The sequence below is a fragment of the Macrobrachium nipponense genome, chromosome 30, assembly GCF_015104395.2.
Source record: "Macrobrachium nipponense isolate FS-2020 chromosome 30, ASM1510439v2, whole genome shotgun sequence".
In the NCBI taxonomy this organism is placed as follows: Eukaryota; Metazoa; Arthropoda; class Malacostraca; order Decapoda; family Palaemonidae; genus Macrobrachium; species Macrobrachium nipponense.
The window spans coordinates 2,379,724-2,405,082 of record NC_087218.1 but is presented as its reverse complement, the minus strand read 5'-3'; the positions used below and the strand labels follow the sequence as shown (position 1 = coordinate 2,405,082).

Below are 25,359 nucleotides of genomic sequence, written 5' to 3'. Positions count from 1 at the left end.
TTTTTCTCAGATCATATATTTACACACATTAAAGAGAGCATTATTTTGGTAAATAAAATCCACCTACTCGGTGGTAATAACAGTAACTGACTGTTACTATAAGACATTAAAATTCAAGAAGTCCTCATGAAAAACTGAGTTTAACAATACTGTCCTTTATCAGAACATAGTCATTGGAGACTGAATGAATTAGATAAGGAATGTGATCAACCTTGCTGCATTGTAATAAATAATATAAGATCATTTTCCCTGGTTAACATTTGCCACTATTGACAACAGAACCACAGAACAATCACTTGGTCTGAATTACTAGTATACCATTGTTAATCTAAAACAAAGCAAAAAAATAAACAAAATAAAATAAAATCTGTATTGCAGGTACCTTTGAAATAAAAAGTAAAGCATGAATTGCAGGAAGTTAGAATACGCAAAGCTTGTACTGGGATGTCAGCTGGCTTAAATGTTTTTAGAAATTTCCTTTTATAGACCAGTGGAAACACTACTATCTACTACCAAGTGCAACCAAGCAATTCACAATATATAGAGGGGGCTTATAAAATTCTAAATGAGACACAAATGCTGTTTTAACATTGGCGTCATACAACCCAGTGCATAATAATATCCAGCTGCTTTCCTTAGCAAGCTTGTGAATGATTCTTACAATGGAAAAACAAAGAAATTTAATGCTAAAATAAAATTTTCCATTTAAATAGCATATGAAAAATCAAGTAATTTTATAGACAATTCTTGAAATGAATAAGATTGCTACAAAAAGAAAAATTCAATGATAAGAAGAGAAATACTTTTTAATCTTCATAAGCATTATTTTAGGAAAGGTCACAAAAGAGATCATTAAACCTTACCATCACCCATATGTAGAGCCATTGCTTCCTTTTCTTGCTCGACAAGGTCACAGAACTGATCTCCAACATGAGTTAACAAAAACTTGCTTGTATCGACATCGAGATCTTCAGGAGGTTTATCGACATCTGGAACCCAAAGTTTCAAATCCTCTGCCGAAACATCTTTTATAGGATCAGAAAATCCTGCAACTGCAAGCTGCCCATTTTTTGTATAACGAAGCCGACGAAAAGCATAAAATCGGCAGAATATATTAGGCATCTTTTTATTTCTCTGATGAGCAGTCCAACGGCACTCACGGCATTTAGGCAGTTTGGGAGCCACCTCATAACATGATCCATCTTGCAAGAAGCTCTCACCTGTTTTCTTGAGCTGAGACACAGGAGGTTTCTGAAGAGGATCATTTTGTGGGGGCTCCTCTTTGGATTTTTTTGGCTTTGGACCTTCTTCTTTCTCTTGATTTGTTTTTGGTTTCCTTCCCCGCTTTTTTTTGGGTTCAGAATCCACTTTATTCAATAACCGTCCCGGATTTTTTGCAGTTTCACTTGCATCACTATCTTTATCACTATCACTGTTACTATCACTACCTTTTTTGGCAATGTTCACTTTTCTCTTTCCCTTTGTACCCCTTTTTGACTTTTGAGTTGTACTCCCTTCTGAATCTGTTGAGCTGGAGTCCCCGTCTTTAACATCTTCCCTATGCCCATTAGGTATGTTATTGGCTACCCTTGGCTTCCTCGCAATGAGTTTTGGTTCTGACTTGACCGTTGCAGCTGAAGTGGTGGTGGCAGTTGGTTTTGAAGATGCAGGTGTACTACTACTAGCTGGAGGAGGTGTTGCTACTCTAGTTGAAAGACCTGGCGAAGATGTACTGGTTGTTGCAGGAATAATCTCCACACCACTCTCATGTCTCTGAAGCCAAGCTTTTTTGAGTTTGTGCACATAGCCACCAGCAGGACCTGGACTACATGATTTCTCGGGCTCTGTCATTTTATTAGCTCCCGGTGAAGAACTATTTTCTGTTCGTTGGAGTGTTGGCGTAGTGGCGGCTGGAGGATGGCTGGGCGGACGAGAAGCTGGGCTTGATACTCTTGAAAGGTTTGCTGCCAATGCCACTGTGTTTTCGACGGTAGTTATGGTTGTAGCAGCTGTTGGATACAATGGACTTGGCTCAGAAACCCGGGCTAACAGTGGTTGTGTGTTGCTCGTTTCATACCGAGGCTTCTTTGGATCTTGAGGAGTAGGTGTCTGGGTACGTCTCTTACTTGGAGAGGCTGTGTCTTCTCTAGTTCCTAGATCTAGAGGTTGTGTTTGAGTCGGCTGTGGAGAAGGATGAGGTGACGGATGTGGAGGAATGTGAGGGGTTGCCACATGTGGCGAGGAAACGGGTGGCATCCTTGTAGGAGGGGGAGGACCAGGAGCTACGACATGCTTATGATGCGGAGAAGGTACTGTGGGCGGATAAATACGAGCATCAAATGGTACTCCTCTGTCCATAGATGATGGTGTTCTCTGCTCATGAGAAGGCATAGGAGGTCTAGTTTCACCATGAGATCCTCTCCCCGAGTGAGCAGGAGGGGGAACACCAACAGAAGGTTTACTAGTTAAAGGAATAGGTTGAGAAGGCCTTGAATCAACACGGCACACTGGAGTACCCGTAGTTATACCAGGTTTCCCATACATTTGCGGTGGGGGTGAACTGACTTTTGTTTTAGCAGAAACTGATGACACATGCATTGGATTGGGAACCAGCCCTGCATTAATAAAATTGGAAGGATACGTAGTTGGAGGAGGTTTTGCTACAGCAGGATAACAATAATCAGGATGAGCAGGTGAGGGTGTAGAATGTGGTGAGGACTGAGGTTGTCGAGTTTTTGTCTGATCTATGCTATGGGGCAGAGAAGAAGAATGATGCGAGGTACTACTTCTGTGCATGGATGAGGATGGGTCATGGGTTTTGTACGCTGAGACAGGTGGGAATGGACTAGACCTTTCTGGTGGTCGGGGTTTGGGACTAACAGAATGAGGTGGTGGGGCTTTTTCATATTTGATTTCTGGTTGAATAATTACAGACCCCTTATCACGATGATCTGGGTACTGTTTATAAGGGAGTCTCTCTGTAGAATGGGGAAGCTTGGCTTCTTTGGTGATATAATTTGAAGGATAACTGAGGTTAAAGCTTGGCTCTGCAATTTTCGGTAATCCTGCAGACACTGCTACCTTTTCACTAGGAGGTTTACTGCTTGTATGTGCTGGTGGAGGATATCTGCCTCTGTCTGTATTAGTGTCACGGAAAGCTTTGTATATGCTTTCCTGCACCATCTTTTCTGGCTCACGAACATGACGCAAAGCTGGTTCCTCATGCCTCTGATCTAGAATACGACGCTCGTCTAGAGTATCAATGCCCCTTTCAGGTTTTCCCATTCCTAATGGATTCCATCCTGCCACCTTCTGAAATTCAAATGAAATTCTTTTAAGTATCAATGCATATGATCTTTTCCTTAAAAATACCTGATAACATTAAGTGTATAGCAATAAGTCATATCAAAGGTTAAAGAAGCTGGCAGAGAAAGTGGACAGAATGAAAAATGCAAAATTAATATATCTTTTCAAGGTGTTAAGTGAAATGTCATTTCAAACCTAATAATAAACCTACTAACTAGAATTATATAACCCTGCTTCAAAGCACAAAAACTGTACATAAATTTCCACTAACGGTAATGACAGAAGCTTTACGGTCATTGTGTGTCACATTTAAAGCAGTAACCCAAAAGTTAATTTCTAAATTGGATCCCAAAATTTCAAAACCAGCTACAAACAGCAGACAAATCAGCAATGACCCTCTCATGCCTCATGGAATCATTCCTAAGTATACGATGACCTTTTACATGCAACTGCTCATGCTACCCATTCAATGGCTACAGTACAATAACAAGACATTACACATATGTACGGTATAGTTTGTTACACTAAACAGCATACAGTATTATACTCCCCCAAATCCCTTTTATTTTGTGCAACACACACACAGTCTTTCACAAAAGGTAAAAGGACTGGCTGCTGTCATAACAAGACATAAATTGCCAAGCCTGATAAAGAACAAATGTTAACTTCATGTTCTATCTTAGTAGAGTACACACACAAGAAAAAAAGAAGACTACTGTTGTAGCCACAGCGAACGAACACGCTGCTCATTGTCGTACCTGAGCATGAGCTTGAGCCTGGTAGGCTTTACTATGTTGTGTCATAAGAAGGGAGTGGTTGTGAGATGGGTGGTTGGAGGGATGATGGTTGGTCAGGCCGTGGACGTAATAAGCCTGGTTGAGGTGGTCGGCTGGCAAATGACGCACGTTCTCTCCACCATGCTACAACAAACCATACACCCCTCATCAGACAAAGTGACCCCACCCAATGTTAAGCCTAAATCATCTCAACCACATCCACCAAAAAAAAAATACAAATCAAGAATTAGCTGCACTTAGATTATTGCATAAAATTTATAAATGAATGCTAGAATTCAGGACTTCCAATTATACAATGAAAGTGTAGTAATAGTCCTTAACAGGAATTTATAATATTAAAACATTCAGCTGAGAATATAACTGCTTAATCAATCTCAAGTTACACAATATTACTGTTACTGTATAAATTTTTTATAATTAGCAGAAAAATGAACTGGAAACTTACAATATATGGTACAAACAAAATAAATCCCACTAGAACCTGGTTTTTTTGCCACATGGGTAACTTCCATTTGAATAATATACAGTGGAATTTCTCAAAGTAGTAACAGTGACCTTCATGTTCTTTGTTGTATTTTTCCTAATTTTAGACTCAAACTCTGATTTATCAAAGAGTGCCACTGATAGAGCACTACATGAAAAATCTCACCAATACAAACTCATTATAACATTAAAAGAACCATTTCCTAATACAAAATCCTTGCTTCGGTCATAGCAAGATTTAATTCACCTATTATTAACTTCCTTGGCAACAACTGAAAAGAAATTTTTTATGAACATATTCCCCCCAAAAAGTCCTATAGGCTAATTATGGATGCCTAGACACTTTTCTGCCTTCAGTACAGCGTGGAAGTCAATGACAAAACAATGAATCATATATTTACAAAATTACACAATTTTTTGGGCTTCTACTTAATCCTCCCAAAGAATCTGAATACAAATCAGAACCACCTTTTTACAACAGGATCAATGCACAAAAAACAAGATGTATGCCAATATACAAGAAACATACATCAGTCACTATACATTTATCCACTTGCACTTATTTTTTGCAAACCAGTACGTGGTGTTGGGCTGCAAAACCATGCGCCAGGTTCACTGGTGACTACCTAAATGAAGTAAAAAGATAGAACAAAGAACCAGGAACAGTTACATTGCTTACCTCAAGAAAAGGTAATAGTCTTATTTTTAAGAAATGTATTCCTTCAAATGCGTCAAAACCACAAAACAGAATTTGTTTGACAAAAATATAAAGAAAATCAAAATCCCAAGGTAAGATCTGTTAACCAGTTCTGATAACTACCTCTGGAAAATTAAGGTAGGTTGGTGGGAGTCTGGTAAATTTGCATCTGCAACTACAAAAATATGAGGAACCTAGATAGATAGAAGGACCAATAACTGGATTTTAAAGCAGATGACCAGTAAAATGCACCTCTGTTAGGCATGTACCAGTGCCATAACTATTATTAGCGCCGATAACTGGAATTCAGAGCATTATCGAGCCAAAAATCACAGACTTCTGGTGCTTGACAAGCGCCATTAAACTGGATTGCCGATAAACAAGGACTGCCTATATATATATGTATAAAGTTATATATATATATATATATATATATATATATATATATATATATATACTATATATATATATATAATATATATATATATATATATATAGAAGTATAATCATACAAAAAATTGGAATGTGTCACATATAATTTATGGCAGCAGTTGCTGGTTCCAAAGTCAGATGGTAGAATCAGCACTTATTAAATAATGAAATATGATTAACTGCTCAAAAGGAGGCTTGGATTCGGATCCGATTGATAAAAAACTTTACTTCCTCTAGCCAGTGGTCAAGAAAATTAAGATGAAGCAAGCTTTCAATAAGAGTGACATGGCAGCCAACTTCTGGAATATTCCCTTAACCGTAGAAATAGCACTGTTCCCTACCATTTAATCCATTACCTGTCCATTGAGGAAGACAGTGGTCTTCGAAATATAACGCTATAAATTCTAACCTTTTGGTGTTTATAAGGGCTCTCTTTCTTAAATCGAATTTTGTTTAATAAAATATTTGTCATACATATATAGTGTGTGTCCTTGAGTTATGGCGGGAGATCTGTACCAACGCCGCACAGTAAGTTAAGTTGATTTCTGTCGTAAGTTGGTTTTCTGCCATTATTGGCGCTGTAACTTTATGTTACATCAAGATTAAGCACTGTTAAGTGCCATTAACTTGATGCCTATTCTTGTGGTTTCTTAGCACCATCAACAGTGCTTACAGCGTCATAACCTGATGGATTCCATCAAGTTATGACAATAAAAACCATTGCTTACAGTCTTTCAATTTCATGTTCAATAGATATGTCACGTCTAAATTTTTTTGGGAGTTGTATTTTACTCAAATTTCGATGTCCATATGTATAAGTAATCACTGTCAAAAAGCAATGTGTCATTTAACCAAGCAAGTTTTATAAAGTATTTTGAAATTCCAAACTATCCATTGCGCATTCATACCTTCCCTGACTACACCTACTTCCAAAAAAATACTTAGACCAATAACTTTGTAATTTTTCCTGAGATTAATTACCACAGGTCTCTGGAGTTCTTGTTCCAGCTGTGACCAAATTAGAGAATATTCCTAGCTACATAGTTCAATATACTTTTAGAACTTCAAAACTGGTTACAAAGGCTTTATTACCAAGCATATGTGTATATATCTACACACATCTATACACACAATATATAAAATATATATATACATATGTATATATACATATATATATATATATATATATACATATATATATATATATCATATATATATATATATATATATATATTATATATATATATATATATATATATATATATATATATATATATATAGAATATATATATATATATACATATATATATACTATATATATATATAATATATATATATATATATAATGTATGTATATATATTAAATTATACACACACACACACACACCAATATAGTATATTCAAGACATTTGTAGCTTAATATTTGAGTGTATATACACTGCCCTCCACACCCCACAAACCAGATAGCTCTAAAAATCACCCACAGGCTTTTACATTCGAACGTGAGGCCTCTGTAGGATAATATTATCCCTACTGATTACTACTGTGGAATACTTTATGGTTAATTTTGTCATTGTCTGACTTAAACTACATTATTATTACGTACTCCTGTAAAAATAATTAATGCAAATAACAGCTACCTTCATCTATATATCCTATTTAAATGAGCCTTAAATCAAATATTTGGCAGGATAAATGCCAACTGTCATATATATTCAACCTGTATTACCAAAGTTATTACTTGTCTAATAATACATTGATTTTTCTTGTAATTATTTGCAGAATGAAAAGTGTTTTGGAATATGCGAAAGTAATGTCTGAAACTTGAGAGATAACACCTTCATAATTTACTGCCTTTATATTTACGGATAAACAGCCTTTATATTCAAGGATAATCTGCAATTTCTAAACTTAGCTTTCTTAAATTTAAGAAAAATGTATCTTCAGGTTATGCTTCATTTTACAACTAATGGCAGTGAGAATGTCAATAGTATTTAGCTATCAACTGCCAACACATGGAAATGATCATGTCAGTAAAACTTATCAGTTGATGATTTTGAAATATAGAATCACTATAAAGCATAGAATGCATGACCGTAAAGTTCCTATCCCATGTTGTAATGCGATAACAAATAGAAATGTTATTTAACATTTTTACAATTTGATACTTAAAATACAGTATCCCAAAATCAAGAAACTATTCTGGATATGATTTTGACAGAAAATTTATTGAACCTTGCAAGGTAAATCCAGATTTCCGAAGAAACAGACTTGACATCTTTATCTTTTGCTCTCATGTACGACCAAGTGACATGCAAACAAAGCATGAAACTCTTGTGTATGTCAAAGTGACAACCAAAAGGATGAAACAAAGTTTCATTGAAAGTAAGGACAAAAATAAAGACCATGATCATGAGGATGATACTTATGGCCACAACATTTGACATACTACTTGAAAAAAAAAAAAAATTAAAAAAAAAAAAAAATAAATAAATTAGGGCACATCTGATTTTGTCAAGGATGCAATGTGGCCAAAAATTTTTTCAAATTTTATAACTAGTAACAATGGTTCCCTTATCCCCAAAAATAAGAAAAAGAACCAAAGTAGTAAGTCTGTAATTTAGTCTGAAAGTAGCACCCTAACACTATCTCCACTCAAACTAAATCAGTGTCCTATATAGAACAATAAGAACATCCACACGAATTAGAGACATGAAAACCAATAAACACTTAACTCCAATAAATGATGTTGCGATGGATGCAAATACTCAAGTCACAGATGGAGTTTTGGCAAGAAACTAGGGTATCGAATTCCAGCCAACATAATAAATGCAATAACTACAGTTCTTAGCCTCTTAAATATTGGTTCCTTCACTTAACCAACACAAAGAATAATAACTTAGCGCAGTATATACCTAGCTAGATACCACAAGGACACAGACACAGTGGTGATCTAAAGACACAGAAAAGGGGGAAGACCATGAGAAACCTGGATGAGGGTAATACACAGCGAGGTTGGTGGTAACTGGCATAACAGAAGATATCTGGCTTGAATCTACAGAGGACTTGTGCATTCTCTGGGTGCCAGCGACCAGATGATACAGAAATATAATCATCGAGCTCCAGCGACTTACAGGAAACAAAGCATTAACTAAAACCCTCAATTGTCACTACAGTTTGACTGCTTACCAAGAAAATAAGGCCTTACTAAATGAATTAAGTACCTGGAACAATACTCTAAGCCACATTTTTTATTTTACTAAGGACTAGAACTGAATGCTGCAAGATAACTGCTAATAACTTCACGGTTTTGTTCCATCTGTAACTTTAAGATGAAAGGGGCAAGGACCACATATTATTTTGAATAACTCCATGTATATTAGCAAGAAAGTTTACAAAGTTAAAATACATATACCAAAAATGTCAGGTTTCCAGATATATAATAAACCAACATCTACATACTCGTAAGTAATCACCATGATAAAATATTCGGAAATGATTTACTGTAAACAACGGAAAATATGTTTCATAATGTAAAAGGGAACTACACTCCTGAATATGTCTCTCAATTTGTGAGGAGAAAATTTGCACATATTTATATGGCATTACAAAAATTTGGATTTGTGACCACTTATTCTTCCTTGATCTTAAATATGCAACAGCCAAGCATCAACAATATAAATATATAGTACTACAGAATTCCAATGTACAGTACTGTATCCCATTGGCATCCAAATAATGAGCATTTAAAAAAAATCCAGGAAATAAGTGTATAACTTCCAGTTCAAGTACTTAAGCACAATTTACAGTAAAATTCTAAATATACTGGCAAATATTTATAGGAACCGACTCCAAATACATGGGTAATTCTTAGGAACACGCATCCTATTATTTAGGCACAACTTCTAAGGGACCCAGCCCACCCTTGTACTTTGGAAAAATTTATAAGAACACACTACATACAGTACTTTGGCTAAATTCCTGGGAAATTTGTCAATAACTCCTGTGCTTGGACCATATATTTAGGAACCAAAATCTAGGAAAATAGCCCAATTATTTACTATGAGAATGTTCAAACTACTAGAGTAAAATTTCTAGAAACTCGCATCCATTACTTGGGCATAATTTCTACAGACTGGGTCCAACTACTCTGGCTGAGCATTTAGAAGTGTCAAGTGTGTAACATATTCAAATAATTGTGAAAGTTATAATGTAGTGCAATATACTGTACAAATAAATGTGCAAATAATCAAGGGATTATTTCCTTGTACAACAAAAATGCAGCTGAATGCACTGAATAAATCTGTGTGCAAAAGACAGTGCTTATGTGTGTAGCAATGTTAACCATAATACACAATTGCTATAAAAGCTTCAGTAATGTATTTTTTTATACAAAGCTGTGGTTTTTATTTGATGTCCAAAGACTTGGTGTGTAACAATTACACACAAAACACCTCACATCAAATTACCTTTTGCTGCGCCAACCGAAAAGATTTGTTGAAGTGCTGATCAACTTGATACTGCTGTCGCTCTTTCTCCTCTCGTTCTCGCCTTTCCTTTTCTCTTCTTTCCCTTTCCTCCCGTTCCCTTCGTTCTCTCTCTATTTTATCACGTTCCATCTTCTCCTTAACAGCCCTTTCTTTTTCCCTGGCTTCTGCCTCACGCCTTTCCCTGCAAGATTATGTTTCAATATTGAAAACACTGAAATGGGAGCAGAAAATGGCACAATAATGAATAAACCTAAAAGTGTACAGTAATCTATGAACAAAAGCTCTTGGGCAACAATTACCAGCCGTTAGCAAGACTTGTTCCACCTTTTGCAACCGTTTTTCTTTCACCAAGGGGCTTGCATGAAAAAAAAAAAAATCTTTCTCACCAAGAGACTTTCATGAGAAATATTTCAATGATTGATTTACGCAGATTGACGTCACAACTGGTAAGCATATCCAAGTGTTCAATGATCATAAATACAAAAAAATGCAAGTTTAAGCTTTCCTTTGTGTTAGAACATTACAAGAATTACAAGGTATTAATTAGAAATGTCTGCATCCAAGCACAACTAGAATAACACAGCAAACTCCCCCCTTAACAAACAAAACAGATGTTGTTCGACAGAATTCATTCACAAATAATTATTTTGACAGGGTTCTAAATGCTGCCCAGTTTTCAATAGAGGTTAAAACAAAAAGTTCCAAGTCATGTGGTTATATAAGAAGGCTTGGAAACACATGCTAGATGGTCAAATATGTTACATTCATCCGAAAATAAAGTACTTCTGTGGAGAAGACTGACAAGTAGCAGCAGCAGCAGATGATAATATAATAATAAATGTTCAGGTTCATCATACTTATGAACTACTCAACAAGCATAGCAACAACATATTACACAACCTTACTGTAACACACTTAACATACTGTCGTAAACCGCTAAAATGAAAAAGTCACACCACCCTGTCTTTGCTGGACAGGACTGTTCAGAATAAAGTTTGCTGTAAGACATATCCATAAGGAATAAAAACAAATCACCTACATAACCAAACCCCATCTGTAAGTTGCAGCCCCTTCCCCAGTTTACCTCTGCCTATCATAGAATGACTAAATTTTGCAAATTTTATCAACTAAACAAAACAATCTATTTACCTATATTGGTTATTGGTTACACCTAAATTGAGAAAACCAGCATCGGTGCTAAATATTCCAGATAGTACAGATAGACATGCTGTATTAATCAGAAAAGCCCAGAAACAAACCCTACTCAAAAGGAAAAATAAGCTAATAAAATGGCAAGCAATTACTATTACACAACTGCCTCACCGACTCAATTTCTTATGAAGATATAGCTGGCAGTAATTAAATAACCCATATTAACTACTTTCAATGACAAGCAAGCACAAGGCAATTTTATAAGGCGGACGAAGGCGCCAGAGAGAGAGAGAGAGAGAGAGAGAGAGAGAGAGAGAGAGAGAGAGAGAGAGAGAGAGAGAGAGAGAGATATGGCGGGTGGCAGCGGTGTTGAGGGAGCTAGGACATTCCAAGGTCAAGCCACACCACGCCATCTCCCTCTCTCTCTTGTGACTACATTCTCTCGCTCGAGCATATTGGACACACAGACGGTCTTCCTTAAGCTCCCTGACCCCTACCCATGTCAGGACAACCTCGCCGACTAAACTCCCAACCCTTGTTTACCATTAATAGTAAAATGGAGATTCGGACCTGGACCTTTACCTTTAATAAGCACGGGCACTTTAAAATCCTGACGGATTATTCCGACAAACAGTAAGTATTCCATACAAACGCATAGTGAACACTGATCTGAAACTGCATATAACACGGAACCGGCTACAAGAAAATTAAGCAGTTTCCTCGCCTGGCGTAATAAGGTTAAACAAACTTCACTAAGCATTACTAAGAAGTTCCGGGAAATGCTGCACAATCTGCGATCACAATCGCCGAAAACTGACACCTAACATATATTAGAGAGCAGGCATATAAATATAGCACCGTACCTACACATCACGCTGGGTTGGCTGCATTTGCTATTCTCTCATACATTATTTTCAAACAGCCGTACCTTACTCAAAAGATTCCGCAGCGTTGACTTACAGGGTCACGAAATATTCACGATATAAACACCAACGTAACGGACTTCAGCTTGTGACAGTTAAGACTAATGGGGCAAGCAGCAAAAATTTGCAATGAAGGGTCATCTCAAATATCGCTTCTTTTTGATAAAATCAAAGTTTCTTTCTCCTACTCTGGTTGACACTGAACGCCAAACCCTATTCCTTGTAAAAGCTTTGAAAAATGTACCTGCATATCATGCATATCTGAACTTTTTCAACAGTTAATATAGTAATAATAATAATAATAAAAAAAAAAGTGAGATAAAAGGCTCCAGTTCCATAGTTTCGTACTTCAGGGATGTTTTGTTCTAGACCTAAGAGAGCATTAAGTTTCGTCACGCTTGTCAGTTCTGCAATACGAACACTTATTACTTATTCTGAGTAACTACACAATCCACATCACCAAATCATCCTTTCATTTTTCAATACCAAACGTAGTTAGGGATATATATATATATATAGATATATATATATATATATATATATATATATATATATATATAATATATTTATATATATATATATATATATACACACAAGGGTTCACGTAAAGATCAACTGATAACTGAGCACCCATGAAAACACAAACCTCATGCACCATCCCTCCCCAGCCACAACGGAAATACCTATCCCTTTTTCTTGCTAGGCTGCTCCCAGCCAATACCATTTACTGTACTTCAAAGCCTTCGAGTCCAGTTCGCAGGTACGCACGCTACCGACGTAATGCAAACCACTATACCGCATTCCCCTTTGAAGTGATAGTAGCCTTCCCTATTTCTTTCTGTAGTCGTTCTCAACTTCTTTCTCATCCGTTTATTTCATGAATTTTCCGAATGATAGAACTCCAATTGAAAGCTAAATGTATTTAATTTTCTACAACTCGTGTCCCAGAAACAATCTCTATATCCACACGAGTAACAAGTAAAACCCTTAAGGCTATTGATTTAGCCTTTGAAGCTCACAGAACCACAATACTTTAAAAGTGAAGTTTCAAATGTTTTCAGCAACACTGTGGTGTTTGTTTCGGTGTTTGTTTCGGAATTACAGTACCTTTTGTGGTAATAACTGATGTTTAAGTTTTTCGGCAAAGACCTCGGCTTCTTCCCAATGTTACAAATCAAAGCGTACTTGGCTCGACCGTTGAGAACACAAGCAATGCAGCGGTGCATTATATTCTTTACTAAACAACACACCTTCCAAAACCGGTTTAAGATCCTCCAAACGTCTGCATCTCGCCTTAGGAAATCTCGGCTTCTCACCCCCTTCAACGTATACAACTTCTTACTGTTAATATTCGTCGAACAATCCGAGTGCCGGTGACGAAGGATCAAGAATTAAATTCAACGAAAGGTGTTCCCCGGTCGTCGCTGTTTTAAAATGTTAAGGATCTAAAACGACAATGAAAGGGGAGGATGGGGGGGGGGGGGGGGGGGGGGGGGGGGGGGGGGGGGAGAGAAGAACTGAAGTGCAGAGGGCGGGAGGCAGTGAGCGGCCGGAGTGACATGGGGGTGGGGAGGGCAGGTGAGTTTGTGAAGGTCACGGGAAGGACTTCACCATCACCCACTTGTCTACTCCCAAAGCACATCACCTATATGACGAAATCCAAACAACGATAATCCTACCACCGTCATCGCCCAGGAGCCTGTTCTTAGACAATCAAGTCGCCTAATCGATTTCAAATGAACCTCTGCAAACGGATTAGCACCCCTCCGCCACCCTACGAAGAACCTGCCACGGTTGTCAACCGACAAAGGAAAGGTTCTTAAGATACCAAACCAACGTTACAGCAAAGGGAAAACGTCTCAGCAACCTTTAAGGTCAAATTTGCCCCAGAAAATAATTTTACCTACATCTAGAATCCATTCGAATACCGATTTTTTTTTTGGGGGGGAAGGGGGTCGCAGTCAAAATACACAATTGAAAAATTTTATTTTTAATCATTAGAAACACCTAAAGGTATGGTAATGAACTACCCAACAACGCTGTTTTGTTTCATTTTGGCCATCAGGGATAACAAGGCCTGGAAGAAATCTTTGCAATGCACGGAACTAGGGCCCCACAGTTATCTAGAACAAGTTCTATTATGAGTGGGCATTTAAGTATACATATGTATGTATATGTATAAGAAAGAAATTGAAGAATTCAATAATATTTAATGTTCTCACTCAGACCAACCAAATTGAAACGTGTAATCCTACGTACAATAGGATTCTTCTTAATCTAATTTATACGTTGCCTAGGATGTAACTTTCGTGCAACCAACCTATGGCGATTAAAACGTCTCAATAGTGTGCTCAGATATAAATTGAATCAATTTAAAGTAAATCTGTTTTCGATAAATGAATGCTCTGGGTCCAGCTGTAACATCACTTAAATTGTGGGTATCTGAACAAGGGCATCACCATCATGTTTATCGCGGCTAACGTTCTCCTGAAAGACAATAGCTGTGCTCTTTCTTTTTATGATACGATAGATGTATGCAAACATCCGCAGTCAGCCTACTCTATTGCAATACGTTTAGCAAAACGGTTAAGTGCTGAGTGGGGGGGTCTGGGGTTGGCCGCCTCTCACCAATGAGGTTAGCCAACTGCGAGGTTTCTCTCCAAATGCAACATCAAAGGTTCCTGTGGGAATTTTGATCAGCATTCACAAACTTGGGTTAAGGCGCCAAAACAACAGTAGGTGCGACAGTCCCCAGCTCTTTGATGATCACACACGCCACGTCATTTAATCATAGCATAGCGACAAGGGAATACGTATTGCAAAACACAACCTCGTGAATCGGCAGCCAAATAAGTACCCATCTTCACCTACATTCCCCTATTCACAATTGTGCATGAAAAGGGAAACCATTTATCACAAATTTTATCAAAACTGCTACCGCCTAGTTATGGTACAGCAAGCAAGATGCGTAATCTAACTAAAAAAAACTACTGTGCAAAGTTGCTTGGGTCATCCAAGACGATCCTGGTTTGTTCTCCTGTATGAGACCACCAAGGAATTCTTTGAGGCCAGCCCTACGGACAATAAGAACAGCTGCCGAGGTTAAATCTCGTTTAATTCCTGCATATTCCCATCGGAAACTGCTGCTGCTTCCAGTATCACCCCATAGCTGCTAAAGGGGTGATTCCGGCGTGGTGATCGATTGCTGTGAGTGAAGAATGCTGGCCGAGGCTCGGGGGTTGTGTGTATGTGAGCAGGAAGGTGGCTGGCTGACTAGGCTAGCACAGATCCCCCCACCCTCTCCCTCCCTCTTCCTCCTCCTCCTCCTCCCCCTCTTACACATACACATCATCAACGATATGATCAATCCCGGGAGCTGGCCTTAATTCCAACCAACTCGCCGCACTCCCATTGCATTGTTTCCTTCCAAGATAACGAGCGCTACAACTGGAGCAGGAATGCGTCAACACAAGAAAAGACGGAAAGGGGCCACCGAGAGACGTTGGAACAAATATTGACGTAGGAAGGGAGCAAGAGAGCGACAGAGAGAGAGAGAGAGAGAGCCCTGCTGGTGCTGTTACAGCAGCTGCCCACGCCCCAAACAAAGACACCGTACTCATCCCTCCACCTTCCACCCACACACACCCAAGGAGGCATAGGCGCGCACACACACACCAAAACTAAGCCACACAGTTCATGGCGTCCACTGTATATTCACCTTTAAATGACTCATGGCCAGTAGCAGCCCAAAGCTCTATAGGCTTCCACACCACGCTGGGGCTGCTCTAGCAGCAGCAGCAGCAAACACGAACGACGCTTAGCTTGGCCTTCCTCTCTGACCTTCATTCACTTTCCAACTTGTGTTCCTCGGAAATCCTCGAAAACGCGACATTCGCTTACATCACTGAGCACTTCTACATCACCAGGGCATGCCTTCGCGGCACTTGTCTAGATTCAAATCACACAATAGACGGACTTTCCTAAGGAGAAATTGAAAGCACACTCCGTCCCGTATGTCCACTGTGGCGAGACTGCTGCTGCTGCTGTGGCTGTGCTGTTAGTTGGCTGGCGCGGGCCGGAGAGCGCCGCTAGGGGGTGACTGAGTATTGGTGGGGACTAGGGAGGAACAGGAATGGTGGGGACACACCAAGCCTGGGGTAGGGAACAGCAGCAGCGTACACACACATACACACACAAATCTACATCTCTCCAAATCATAAAAATGCTTCATTAATATGAATGAAATTACAAGACCATGTATATACCTGTGATCAACCTTAGAATTCATTACCCCACACATGCATCCACGTCCTTTACTATCTACTACAGGGCGAGTCAAAAGATAAGGCTTTGGAAATATTATCATTATTATTATATCCAGAGAGAGAGAGAGAGAGAGAGAGAGAGAGAGATCCTTTCCTTGTAGCCAGGTCGCTCTCCTCTGGGGACCCCCCAACCCAAAACCCAACATCCCGTCTAGCTATCTCCCTCCAGTGTGTCTCACTCTATCATTTCCCCCCAACCACCTACAAACCAGCCAGAGCACCCTTACTGCATACACTGGATTTCATTTTATAGGACATTCTCGAAACTCAGGAAATCCTAATGCAGCCTTATCAATTGCTACACGGATAGAAAAATAACCACACATGAACGTATATAGAGAAGAAACGTGTAACCCATTCCTTTTGTTCCTTGTGATGCAAAGGAGGGGTTGCCGAGTGTCTGGCGAGATTCGACAACCCTTACCCAACCGTGCACCGTTGTGCGGCAAAGACGACCAACTCTCCTACACAACCTCAACCCATCTCTCTCTCTCTCTCTCTCTCTCTCTCTCTCTCTCTCTCTCATGAAAACAGTTCACGGGAATCTAAGACACCACAAACCTTACCAAAACCGCAAGAGGCGAGTTCGAATCGAGTATGAAAAGTTGTGTGAAGGCATGAGATTATGGGAATATTCCGAAGTGAATAAACAGAAGGCCATCTCCAACAACCTGCTGGGTGGTGGTGGTTGCCATGGTACAGAAAGCCTAAGCTGACAAACTTATTTTAGAAGACTTGCATTGTACTCAACTGACAGTACCTTGGCAACAACTCTGTAGGTTCGAATAACTGCCGTTCGCCCCTTAATACGACTATTTCCTAGCAATGATCCTGTAGAATTTTCGTGACACGAGCACTGACTAGTTCCAAGCAATGATCCTGTATAATTTTGATTCAAACGAGCAAGTTTTCTGGAAACCGTCCTTTTCACCAAACACCGCACTAAATAACCAACACAGGAAGAATACTAAAAAGCTCCCCATTCCTGTAGCGTGACGCCAGGTTTGCCAGTGAAACGTGAACTATAGTAGCAATAATCTACCATGTGGAAAGTCTGGAGACAATATGCAGACAGTTGTACAATATCTGTCAGTTCACACTTTACTCCCTCCGAAGGTTTCAGCTCAAGGTTAATCCCACGAAGAATCCACAGTTTCAAAGAACTAAAGTTGGAGCAGACACAATTGACATATTTTCTTTATGTCAATAAATATTTTTCGGGAAACAAGGTGGTAAATTCGTCCAAAAAACAAGGTGGTAAATTCGTGAATCTGGCATATATATATATATATATATATATATATATATATATATATATATATATATATATATATATATATCATAAATATATACATATATATATCTCATAAACATGAACACATTACTGAAAAAGTAAATTATAAGAACAAACAGCTGAACGGTATACGCTGGAGTATGTCCATTATCAAGATCACCATTCACCTCGCGGCTAATTCTGAAAGTGGACCTTTTTGGATTAGGGTTAAATACCTCCTCTGGCTAATTATAAGAAAGTCTCGACTCTAAGTAGCTTGACTGTTCGCTGATCTGGCGTAGATGGTTAACTTTTCACAGGGGAATTAGACTGTTTAGAACGACAAGTTGTAACTAGATGTTTCGGAAATGACGCGGGAAACGGTCTACAGGTTCCCACGAAAATATGGTGAACCAACATACCTGGGAAAAATTGTAAGTCAGGCGAGAGAGCATTTGAACATTGCGCACCAAGACTTAAAAAAATAAATAAATAAAAAAGCATGAAATGAAGATCATACAAGGGAACAAATTAAAAAAAGAACTACAGAGACTCCTATTCTAAAGGAGCTACGATACTGACGAGGAAACACTAAAAGATAATTATAAAATATAAAGGCGCAACTTGAAAACGTACAAGGGACCGCCAGAGAGGGAATCGTCGCTGTGGAGGGAGGGCTGTAGATAAAACCAAACACAGTGAACACCTATTACGATGCTTATCCAAACAACAACAACTTAAAAACTAAGATAGTTAATAAAATACCGAAGGTCTGCCGCGAGACGGGGTTGCTGAAATATTCCTTTTGCGTAGTCGTACCACAGTAATCCACCCCCTAAATTCACGCACATGCTTTAAGAAGCCATGGTGTGGCATCAGTACTCTGGTAGGCAGTTATCTTTGGCTTGGAGCCAAGGGCTCTAGATACCGGCAAAATAAAGAGTGGGTGCCAGCGACTTAAACGGCAAAAACACCGTCACTCATCACGCGTCTTTCGGATGCTGCGTAATTCCCTTCAAGATTTACAACGAATTTTATCTTCTTCGCGTTTGGTAGTATGTGGTCCTCCGCTCTCCTCGCTTTTCAAAGGGCAACGACGTTCGACCCACGTCATCGCGGGTGCATGGAGTCGCATACTTTGGCCTTCGATGTAGTCATGGACTTAACTATGATAACGAAGTCTTCCGACAGGTAAATCGACGTGACTCGCGTTACTACGTCGCAATGCCGATACGCATCACAATCGTTATCTCCCTCTCATCATTAGATTCGGCATCACCAATACGAATATAAAAAAACTAAAACGAACGCGTTAATTAACGCGAACGAAGCTAAGGCAAGGTTATGAAATCATGAGAGGGAGGTAGTAATCGATTAAGGGAGCAGTCAAGTACCGGAAGTGGGGCAGTGTGAAGTTGCCTAAAGCCTATGCCGTACATGAGCTCACGGTCACCTACTACATGCTAACCTTCCAGCCCCCACTCCGTCCCTCCCGGTGAATCACATTCTCGCGTTGCGTAAATTTTCTTTCTTTTTTATTTTTTTTCTACTAGTTCATTTCCCATCCGCGCTTCAAACATGGGAAGACGATGAAATGAGGCTTTATTAGGCATTACTAAAGTTTAGCCTGTGACACATTAAATACAATGTTAATGGGTAAAGAAATGTTTGGATCGTCAACCTTATAAAACCATATCTCAATATAGAATATTAAAAGGGCAATTCTATAATCATTATACAATGGAGATCGGGTCACTACGACCTACTACAACTACCCAGGTATGATGTTTTGCAATCGAGATCGTAAGAGCTGGGGCCCTTCGAGGATGACCAAATCTTAAGACATTGTCACAAAAGGTGTCCAGAGCCAACACAGGTTCCATCGAGCCGCGACACCACCACCACCTCAGCCGAGAAACGTTTCAGAATACCACAGAGAGAGAGAGAGAGAGAGAGAGAGAGAGAGAGAGGTGAAAGAGACGAGAGAGAGAGAGAGAGAGAGAGAGAGAGAGAGAGAGAGAGAGAGAGAGGCGGGAAATACACAGTATGGCCGAAGTCTAAAATACCCAGCCCTGCGTGTGTTGCAGAGAGCACCTTTGGCACAGACAGCCTTTGGCACAGGTACTGCCTCTCTTCTCTTTCTTCTTCTTCTTCTTCTTTACCTGGCTTTTCCCAGCTGAGAACCCAACAAGACATCATGACAACAATAGTACTTCCTTGGTCGACCAATATTAAGAATAACGTCAAGTAAAGGAGAACAGTGATTTTGAGAGAGAGAGAGAGAGAGAGAGAGAGAGAGAGAGAGAGAGAGAGAGAGAGAGAGAGAGACACTTTCATCGTAACAAAAATATTTAAATGAATTGACGACAACGATTCGGAGACGTAAACAGTACGTCACAAAAGCAAATTTTCTGGCTTCTTGCCAACAAACTTTTGCACTCGACAAATATTTAAGCCTCCCTTGGGGGGGGACGTCATGATAAACAATTTACCGCAAATTCAAGCAAATATGTTTGTGCCAGTCTCTGTCCAAGAATGGTAGAACCACAAGTTCGCGTGGACCAGACTAAATATGTAAGCAAGAGGAAACAAGCAAACAAACGAGACCAAAAATGAGAGCGGGCTAAATATAAACAGAGGGCTGATCGGCTTCGAGCTGAGTTGAAGCGATTAGGTCGGAGTCATTTCTAATCTCTTAACAGCTGGGACTCGTCCAAAAGGTCACCATCAAGTTTTTAAGGACCCGCTGCCTTATAAATAAACAGTTCTCGAGGTATAAACGTTCACATAAAACTTTCGAAATCTATTCCTCGCATTCCGCGTCCAAGAAAAATTCATACAAGTAAAAGATAAAGACAAATCGAATAAAACGCGTTCCCTTCCAAACGACCAAAGAGCAAACTCATGCTAATGCGTAACTCAAAGCCATTTTCCCTTGAAATTCGTCTCGCGTTGGAACGGTTTCTTTCTCCTCAATATTGGAGCTTAACCGCGTCCGTCCGCCTCCACAACGACTTCTTTTTCTATCGAGGAACACCTTCCCCATTTGTGGTTTACAACTCTCAATATAAAATGATTTTATTCCAACCAGTAATCGTCACAAACAGGCATTTTCATTTAGCAGAGAAGCATTTTTTTCCCTTTTTCTTTGTGGAATGATTGGGGTAATAAAGTCAAGGGCACGATTTAGGTAAATCGGACAAAGGAACGTGCAATAAATATCTAGTTGGCAACTCTCAAAGATACGTCAGAACATTACGATTAAAGAAAACTCAAGGTCACTGTAGTATCAAAGCCATCATGCTGTAATCCCTATCGTGATTCACTATAAGCAATTCGTTGACTCCTAAGAGCAATAAAATGAGATAGAACTGCCGAACCGTTCAGTTTCTCGGGTGTTTTCTGTCAGTACGCAGTATTGCCTCGGACGTGGTTCGAAGCTTCAACAAATACACATGATGAAACCAACAAGAAACAAACCAATACCTCCCCGGACCGTTTATTCATATTATGTGGGATTCACTTACAAATTAACAAATACAGTGACTCAGATACACATCAGCTGAGAAGGAAATACTCCTCTAGGAGGAAGTCTCTCCCGCGTGGTTGCACCCATTACTCATACTCGACATACATATAATGTCATATCTTAACTTGTGTCGTTTTCAAGTGATAATTCTCTAGTCGACATTTCTCTATCCTGGCAGATGTTGCCAGGCTTCTATAATTGTCGTGTTAACACTGATAGTTTATCCTCCTTCCCTTCCTATGGGTATTTTATTCCTTCCTATGGGTATTTTAAAAGTAAATTTATCTTCCCAGTTCTTTTGCCTCACTTTGTCGTTTAGGTCGACACACATTACATAAACTTCTTTTTTTCCCTCTTAGGCCCTTCTTTGCATTATACTTCATCCTCCTCCTGACCAACAATACAAAAAAAAAAATACTTTGTTTTCTCATCGGTTGCGTCAATAGTCCCAGTTTCTCGTTCATACTTTGTCCCATTCCATATCATAATATATTCACCCCTATATCCAAGAGCGCGACCTAATTCGATTGACAAAACCCTCTCTCTCTATATATATATGAAGTCCTAATCCATTTTAATTTCCTCTAATTACTCTTACCCATACTCAGAGTCAATAAACCTTTCTAGTGATGTATTGCTTGCGAATTTTGCCTTATTTGCGCAAAAAAAAATTTGCCTGAATTCTTTCCACATGACCAACCCAACTCAAAACAATAAGTAGGATATAATCTTCACCTACGGTAACCTTTTTACCATTTCCACGCATCTCCACGTTTTTCACGCTTGTAATTCTTCTTTAACAGATAATAATAATAATAATAATAATAATAATAATAATAATAATACATTCACTGCATTCTAGGATTGCAAGTTCTCACCAGGCCGCCATATTGAAAAACCCTGAAATCAATAAGCCATACCTACATTTCCGTCTATAAGCCACCCTCACTGATGATAATTAGCGATTATCCCCGGTTATCTTATCTTATTCATTCCTTTTATAGGGCACTGTATCCAATCTCTTCTAAAGCCATGTCGTGAACAGTTTTTGGTGGTGAGAACCATCATAAAACAAACATACATATTCCTGTATGACGAGTGATATAAAATGATATTCAGTAAGGCCCAAGGCGCAGAAGCGTATGTATGTATGTACATACATCTCCCATACGCTTCTGCTTCAAATGGTGCTCTTGAAGCAGCTCTGAATAACAAGAGTACTCTTAACAGGAAAAGTGTTCACAGCGTCACTAGATCCAAAAAAGGTGCAACTCAAGGCGATTCATGGCGTCTCTGCCCAACTCCGACGCCGGGAAATCTCTAGGCCAGTAAGAGTGCAATTAACTTTTTCTGCCAGTAATTAACTTCTCTGCCAGTATTTGTTAAAACATTCTCAACAGCTGTACAAATGAATTATCGGGATTAGAAGGGATTACCAAGTATCTTCAGGTAGTCGATTCATCAGGCAGAATACTGATTACACAAAACACAGGAGAAGGAAAGTGTGACGAGATCGGCCAATCAATATTCCTAGTCTGCTGGAGTCCGGTCTGATCAAGCCCCGACTACCTAGCCTACTTTCTGAAGCGTCTCAAACCTCTTAGGGCCAGCAGCAACGTCCTTACAAGGGCTAGGGGGAGGTGGCGTCAAATAACAGCAACAAGTGCAGCATCGTCTGCAAACTGTCCAACTTGACTTACTAGAAAAAAAAAAAGCATGCTGCTAAGTGAAAAATCTAAGTGAAAAATGAACAGCAAATGTCAGAGGGTCAAGATCAGTCTGTTCCTTGAAATTTGACGCTAAAGCCACATACCGAATAGGAGCACATTACTATGGATGAATTTAAAGCTACCTGGCTGGAGAAGAAACACGGGGATAGACACGTGAATGCGAAAAGAAAAAAAATATGGATGATAAAGAGTACAGGAATTCAAGATGGAAACAGGAATAAGAGTGGAATTTGGTAACAAATGATTGTTTTCACATCAGAAAAAAAAAAGAATAAGGAGGGGTTGCAAAAACAATACTGAGTTCCAAAGTACACGCGACTAGAGGTTACAAGTTCGCCTGGTGGAAGGAGGAGCTTTCCCTTACAACTCTAGAACACAAAGTAACCGAAAACGAATCCATAGAAAAGAGAACCAGAAACCTTCTTACAGCCGAGAAAATAAAAACTGAGAGCGGATGTATAGGCGAAGTTACAGCAAATGCACTGTATTATTTTCAATCCTCAGGAGGAAGTGGCATGACATACTACTCCTATGGAATTAGTACACAGCTTAAACATTGTAACTGGCATTAAAAGTGAACTCAAGCTATCTGACAATATAAACAAAAACCTATACGACCTTGAATTTTCAAAAGACACCTTGAACCACAACAACTGTGTCCGAATTGGCGTTTAATATTAAAGTGGAAAAATACCATAAATGGTAGTAAAACAAAAATTCAAATAGGCTAGCGAATAAATATGACAAAAGACCTCAAAATCTCACATTTACGTTATCTTAACCTAGTGACCTGGTGTCAAAAGTCAAAAGTTAAGCCAAGACCCTAGGTAATATAAAAGAAAAACACAAAACTATTGGGTTTCCATCTTTATGCTGAAACAACACTCCAACCAAACAGGAAAAGTAGCCATAAAAAAGTATATGCACATTGATGGCTTCTTCACTTGTAGAGCTAGGCTGATGGTGAATTTCTACACGATTCTTGGGTTAGTAACAATGGATCATTTCAAGATTATTATTATTCAAAAGAAAACTATCCACATGAAACAAATCCACAGGTCACTGACTTGAAATACAAGCTTCCAAGGAATATGTTGTTCATTAGGTAGTATAAAAAAAAAAAGTATCAAAAGGAATAATAATGGGGTAGTAATGCACTGCATTTTCGCTTGAACTTCTCATGTCAGGACCTCTGGAACTAAGAAGTTCGACAGCGAGGCTAAACATTTACCGTATATTGGTGCTGCTATTAGGCGAATCTGGTTTCTCTGGGCAGATGAAGAGGATCAGGGATCAATTGTGACTGTGAAAGATCTCTGTTGAAATACAACAAATGAAAAAGCGACAAACGATAACCAACCCCCCCACGGATGGTCCACGTCATAACTGGCTACTATTTAGAAAACAGAAACGTAACACCACGAACCACTCATCAGACAGTTGGATAGTTTACAAGGAAACAAGGCCTTAGGTTGCGAAGACGTTCTCACAGACCAGTTAAATAAAATACCTGATAACCAACCGACAATTGGATCTCTTAGAAAAAATTGCTCCTTCGGCTAGCAAAAGACTTCATTAGCTAGATAATACCAAGAAGACACCTTCAAGAACTAATGATCCCCAAGGAAGACTTACTGACTGGCAGTTTCCATTTTAACTGGCCCCTTTAAAAAAACGATGTATTTGTACTAATAGGTCTTTGTAAACTTTGTCATTTTTTCTCAGTCAGCTGAAGAGCACCTTTATTGAAGGTCGAAAGCTCCTGTTCTGCATTTAGTCATTTAAATTTTGTTGTATAAAGAGGCATTTCCTTGACCATTCAAGACAACCACGAAGATAGTGTTTTCATTACTGAATGCATGATATTCTTGTACTTGTATCATTGGGTCAACTGCAGGCTTACCAGTTACGTGAATTAAAAAGAAATAGATCGTAACAAATTTATCTGAGAATTAACATCTTCCACTATACTACGTCACGATGACTTGGCAATAACAAGAGAGCACACCACTCGGCGTTCGACTACGTGGAATACATTCATCATCAGTTTGGTTACGAGGTAAACGAATTAACTGTTGCAAGCATAATCTTAGGAACCTGTAGTCATTAGAGCTATTCTATAAATTTGTAAACATTCACTGAAAGTTTATACACGACGCAAAAAGCTTGCAGAAAGGTACCGAAATGTAAAAATTAAAATGTACGTCAAGCCTGATATATCT

General features: G+C 39.0%; 1 protein-coding gene across 3 annotated transcripts in view; it reads right to left on the bottom strand.

The window, feature by feature from the left end:
- The window catches only part of LOC135202224 (probable JmjC domain-containing histone demethylation protein 2C), a 651,505-nt gene that overhangs the window by 10,265 nt on the left and 615,881 nt on the right, over window positions 1-25,359 (bottom strand). For 2 of the 3 annotated variants that reach the window (XM_064231488.1, XM_064231489.1), the window contains 3 exons: window positions 10,185-10,386; window positions 4,065-4,226; window positions 864-3,312 (listed from right to left, as the gene is read on the bottom strand). In XM_064231488.1, the coding sequence (XP_064087558.1) occupies window positions 864-3,312; window positions 4,065-4,226; window positions 10,185-10,386 (2,813 nt within the window). The remainder of the gene's footprint in view (window positions 1-863; window positions 3,313-4,064; window positions 4,227-10,184; window positions 10,387-25,359) is intronic. The other variant, XM_064231490.1, reaches the window with a different exon arrangement.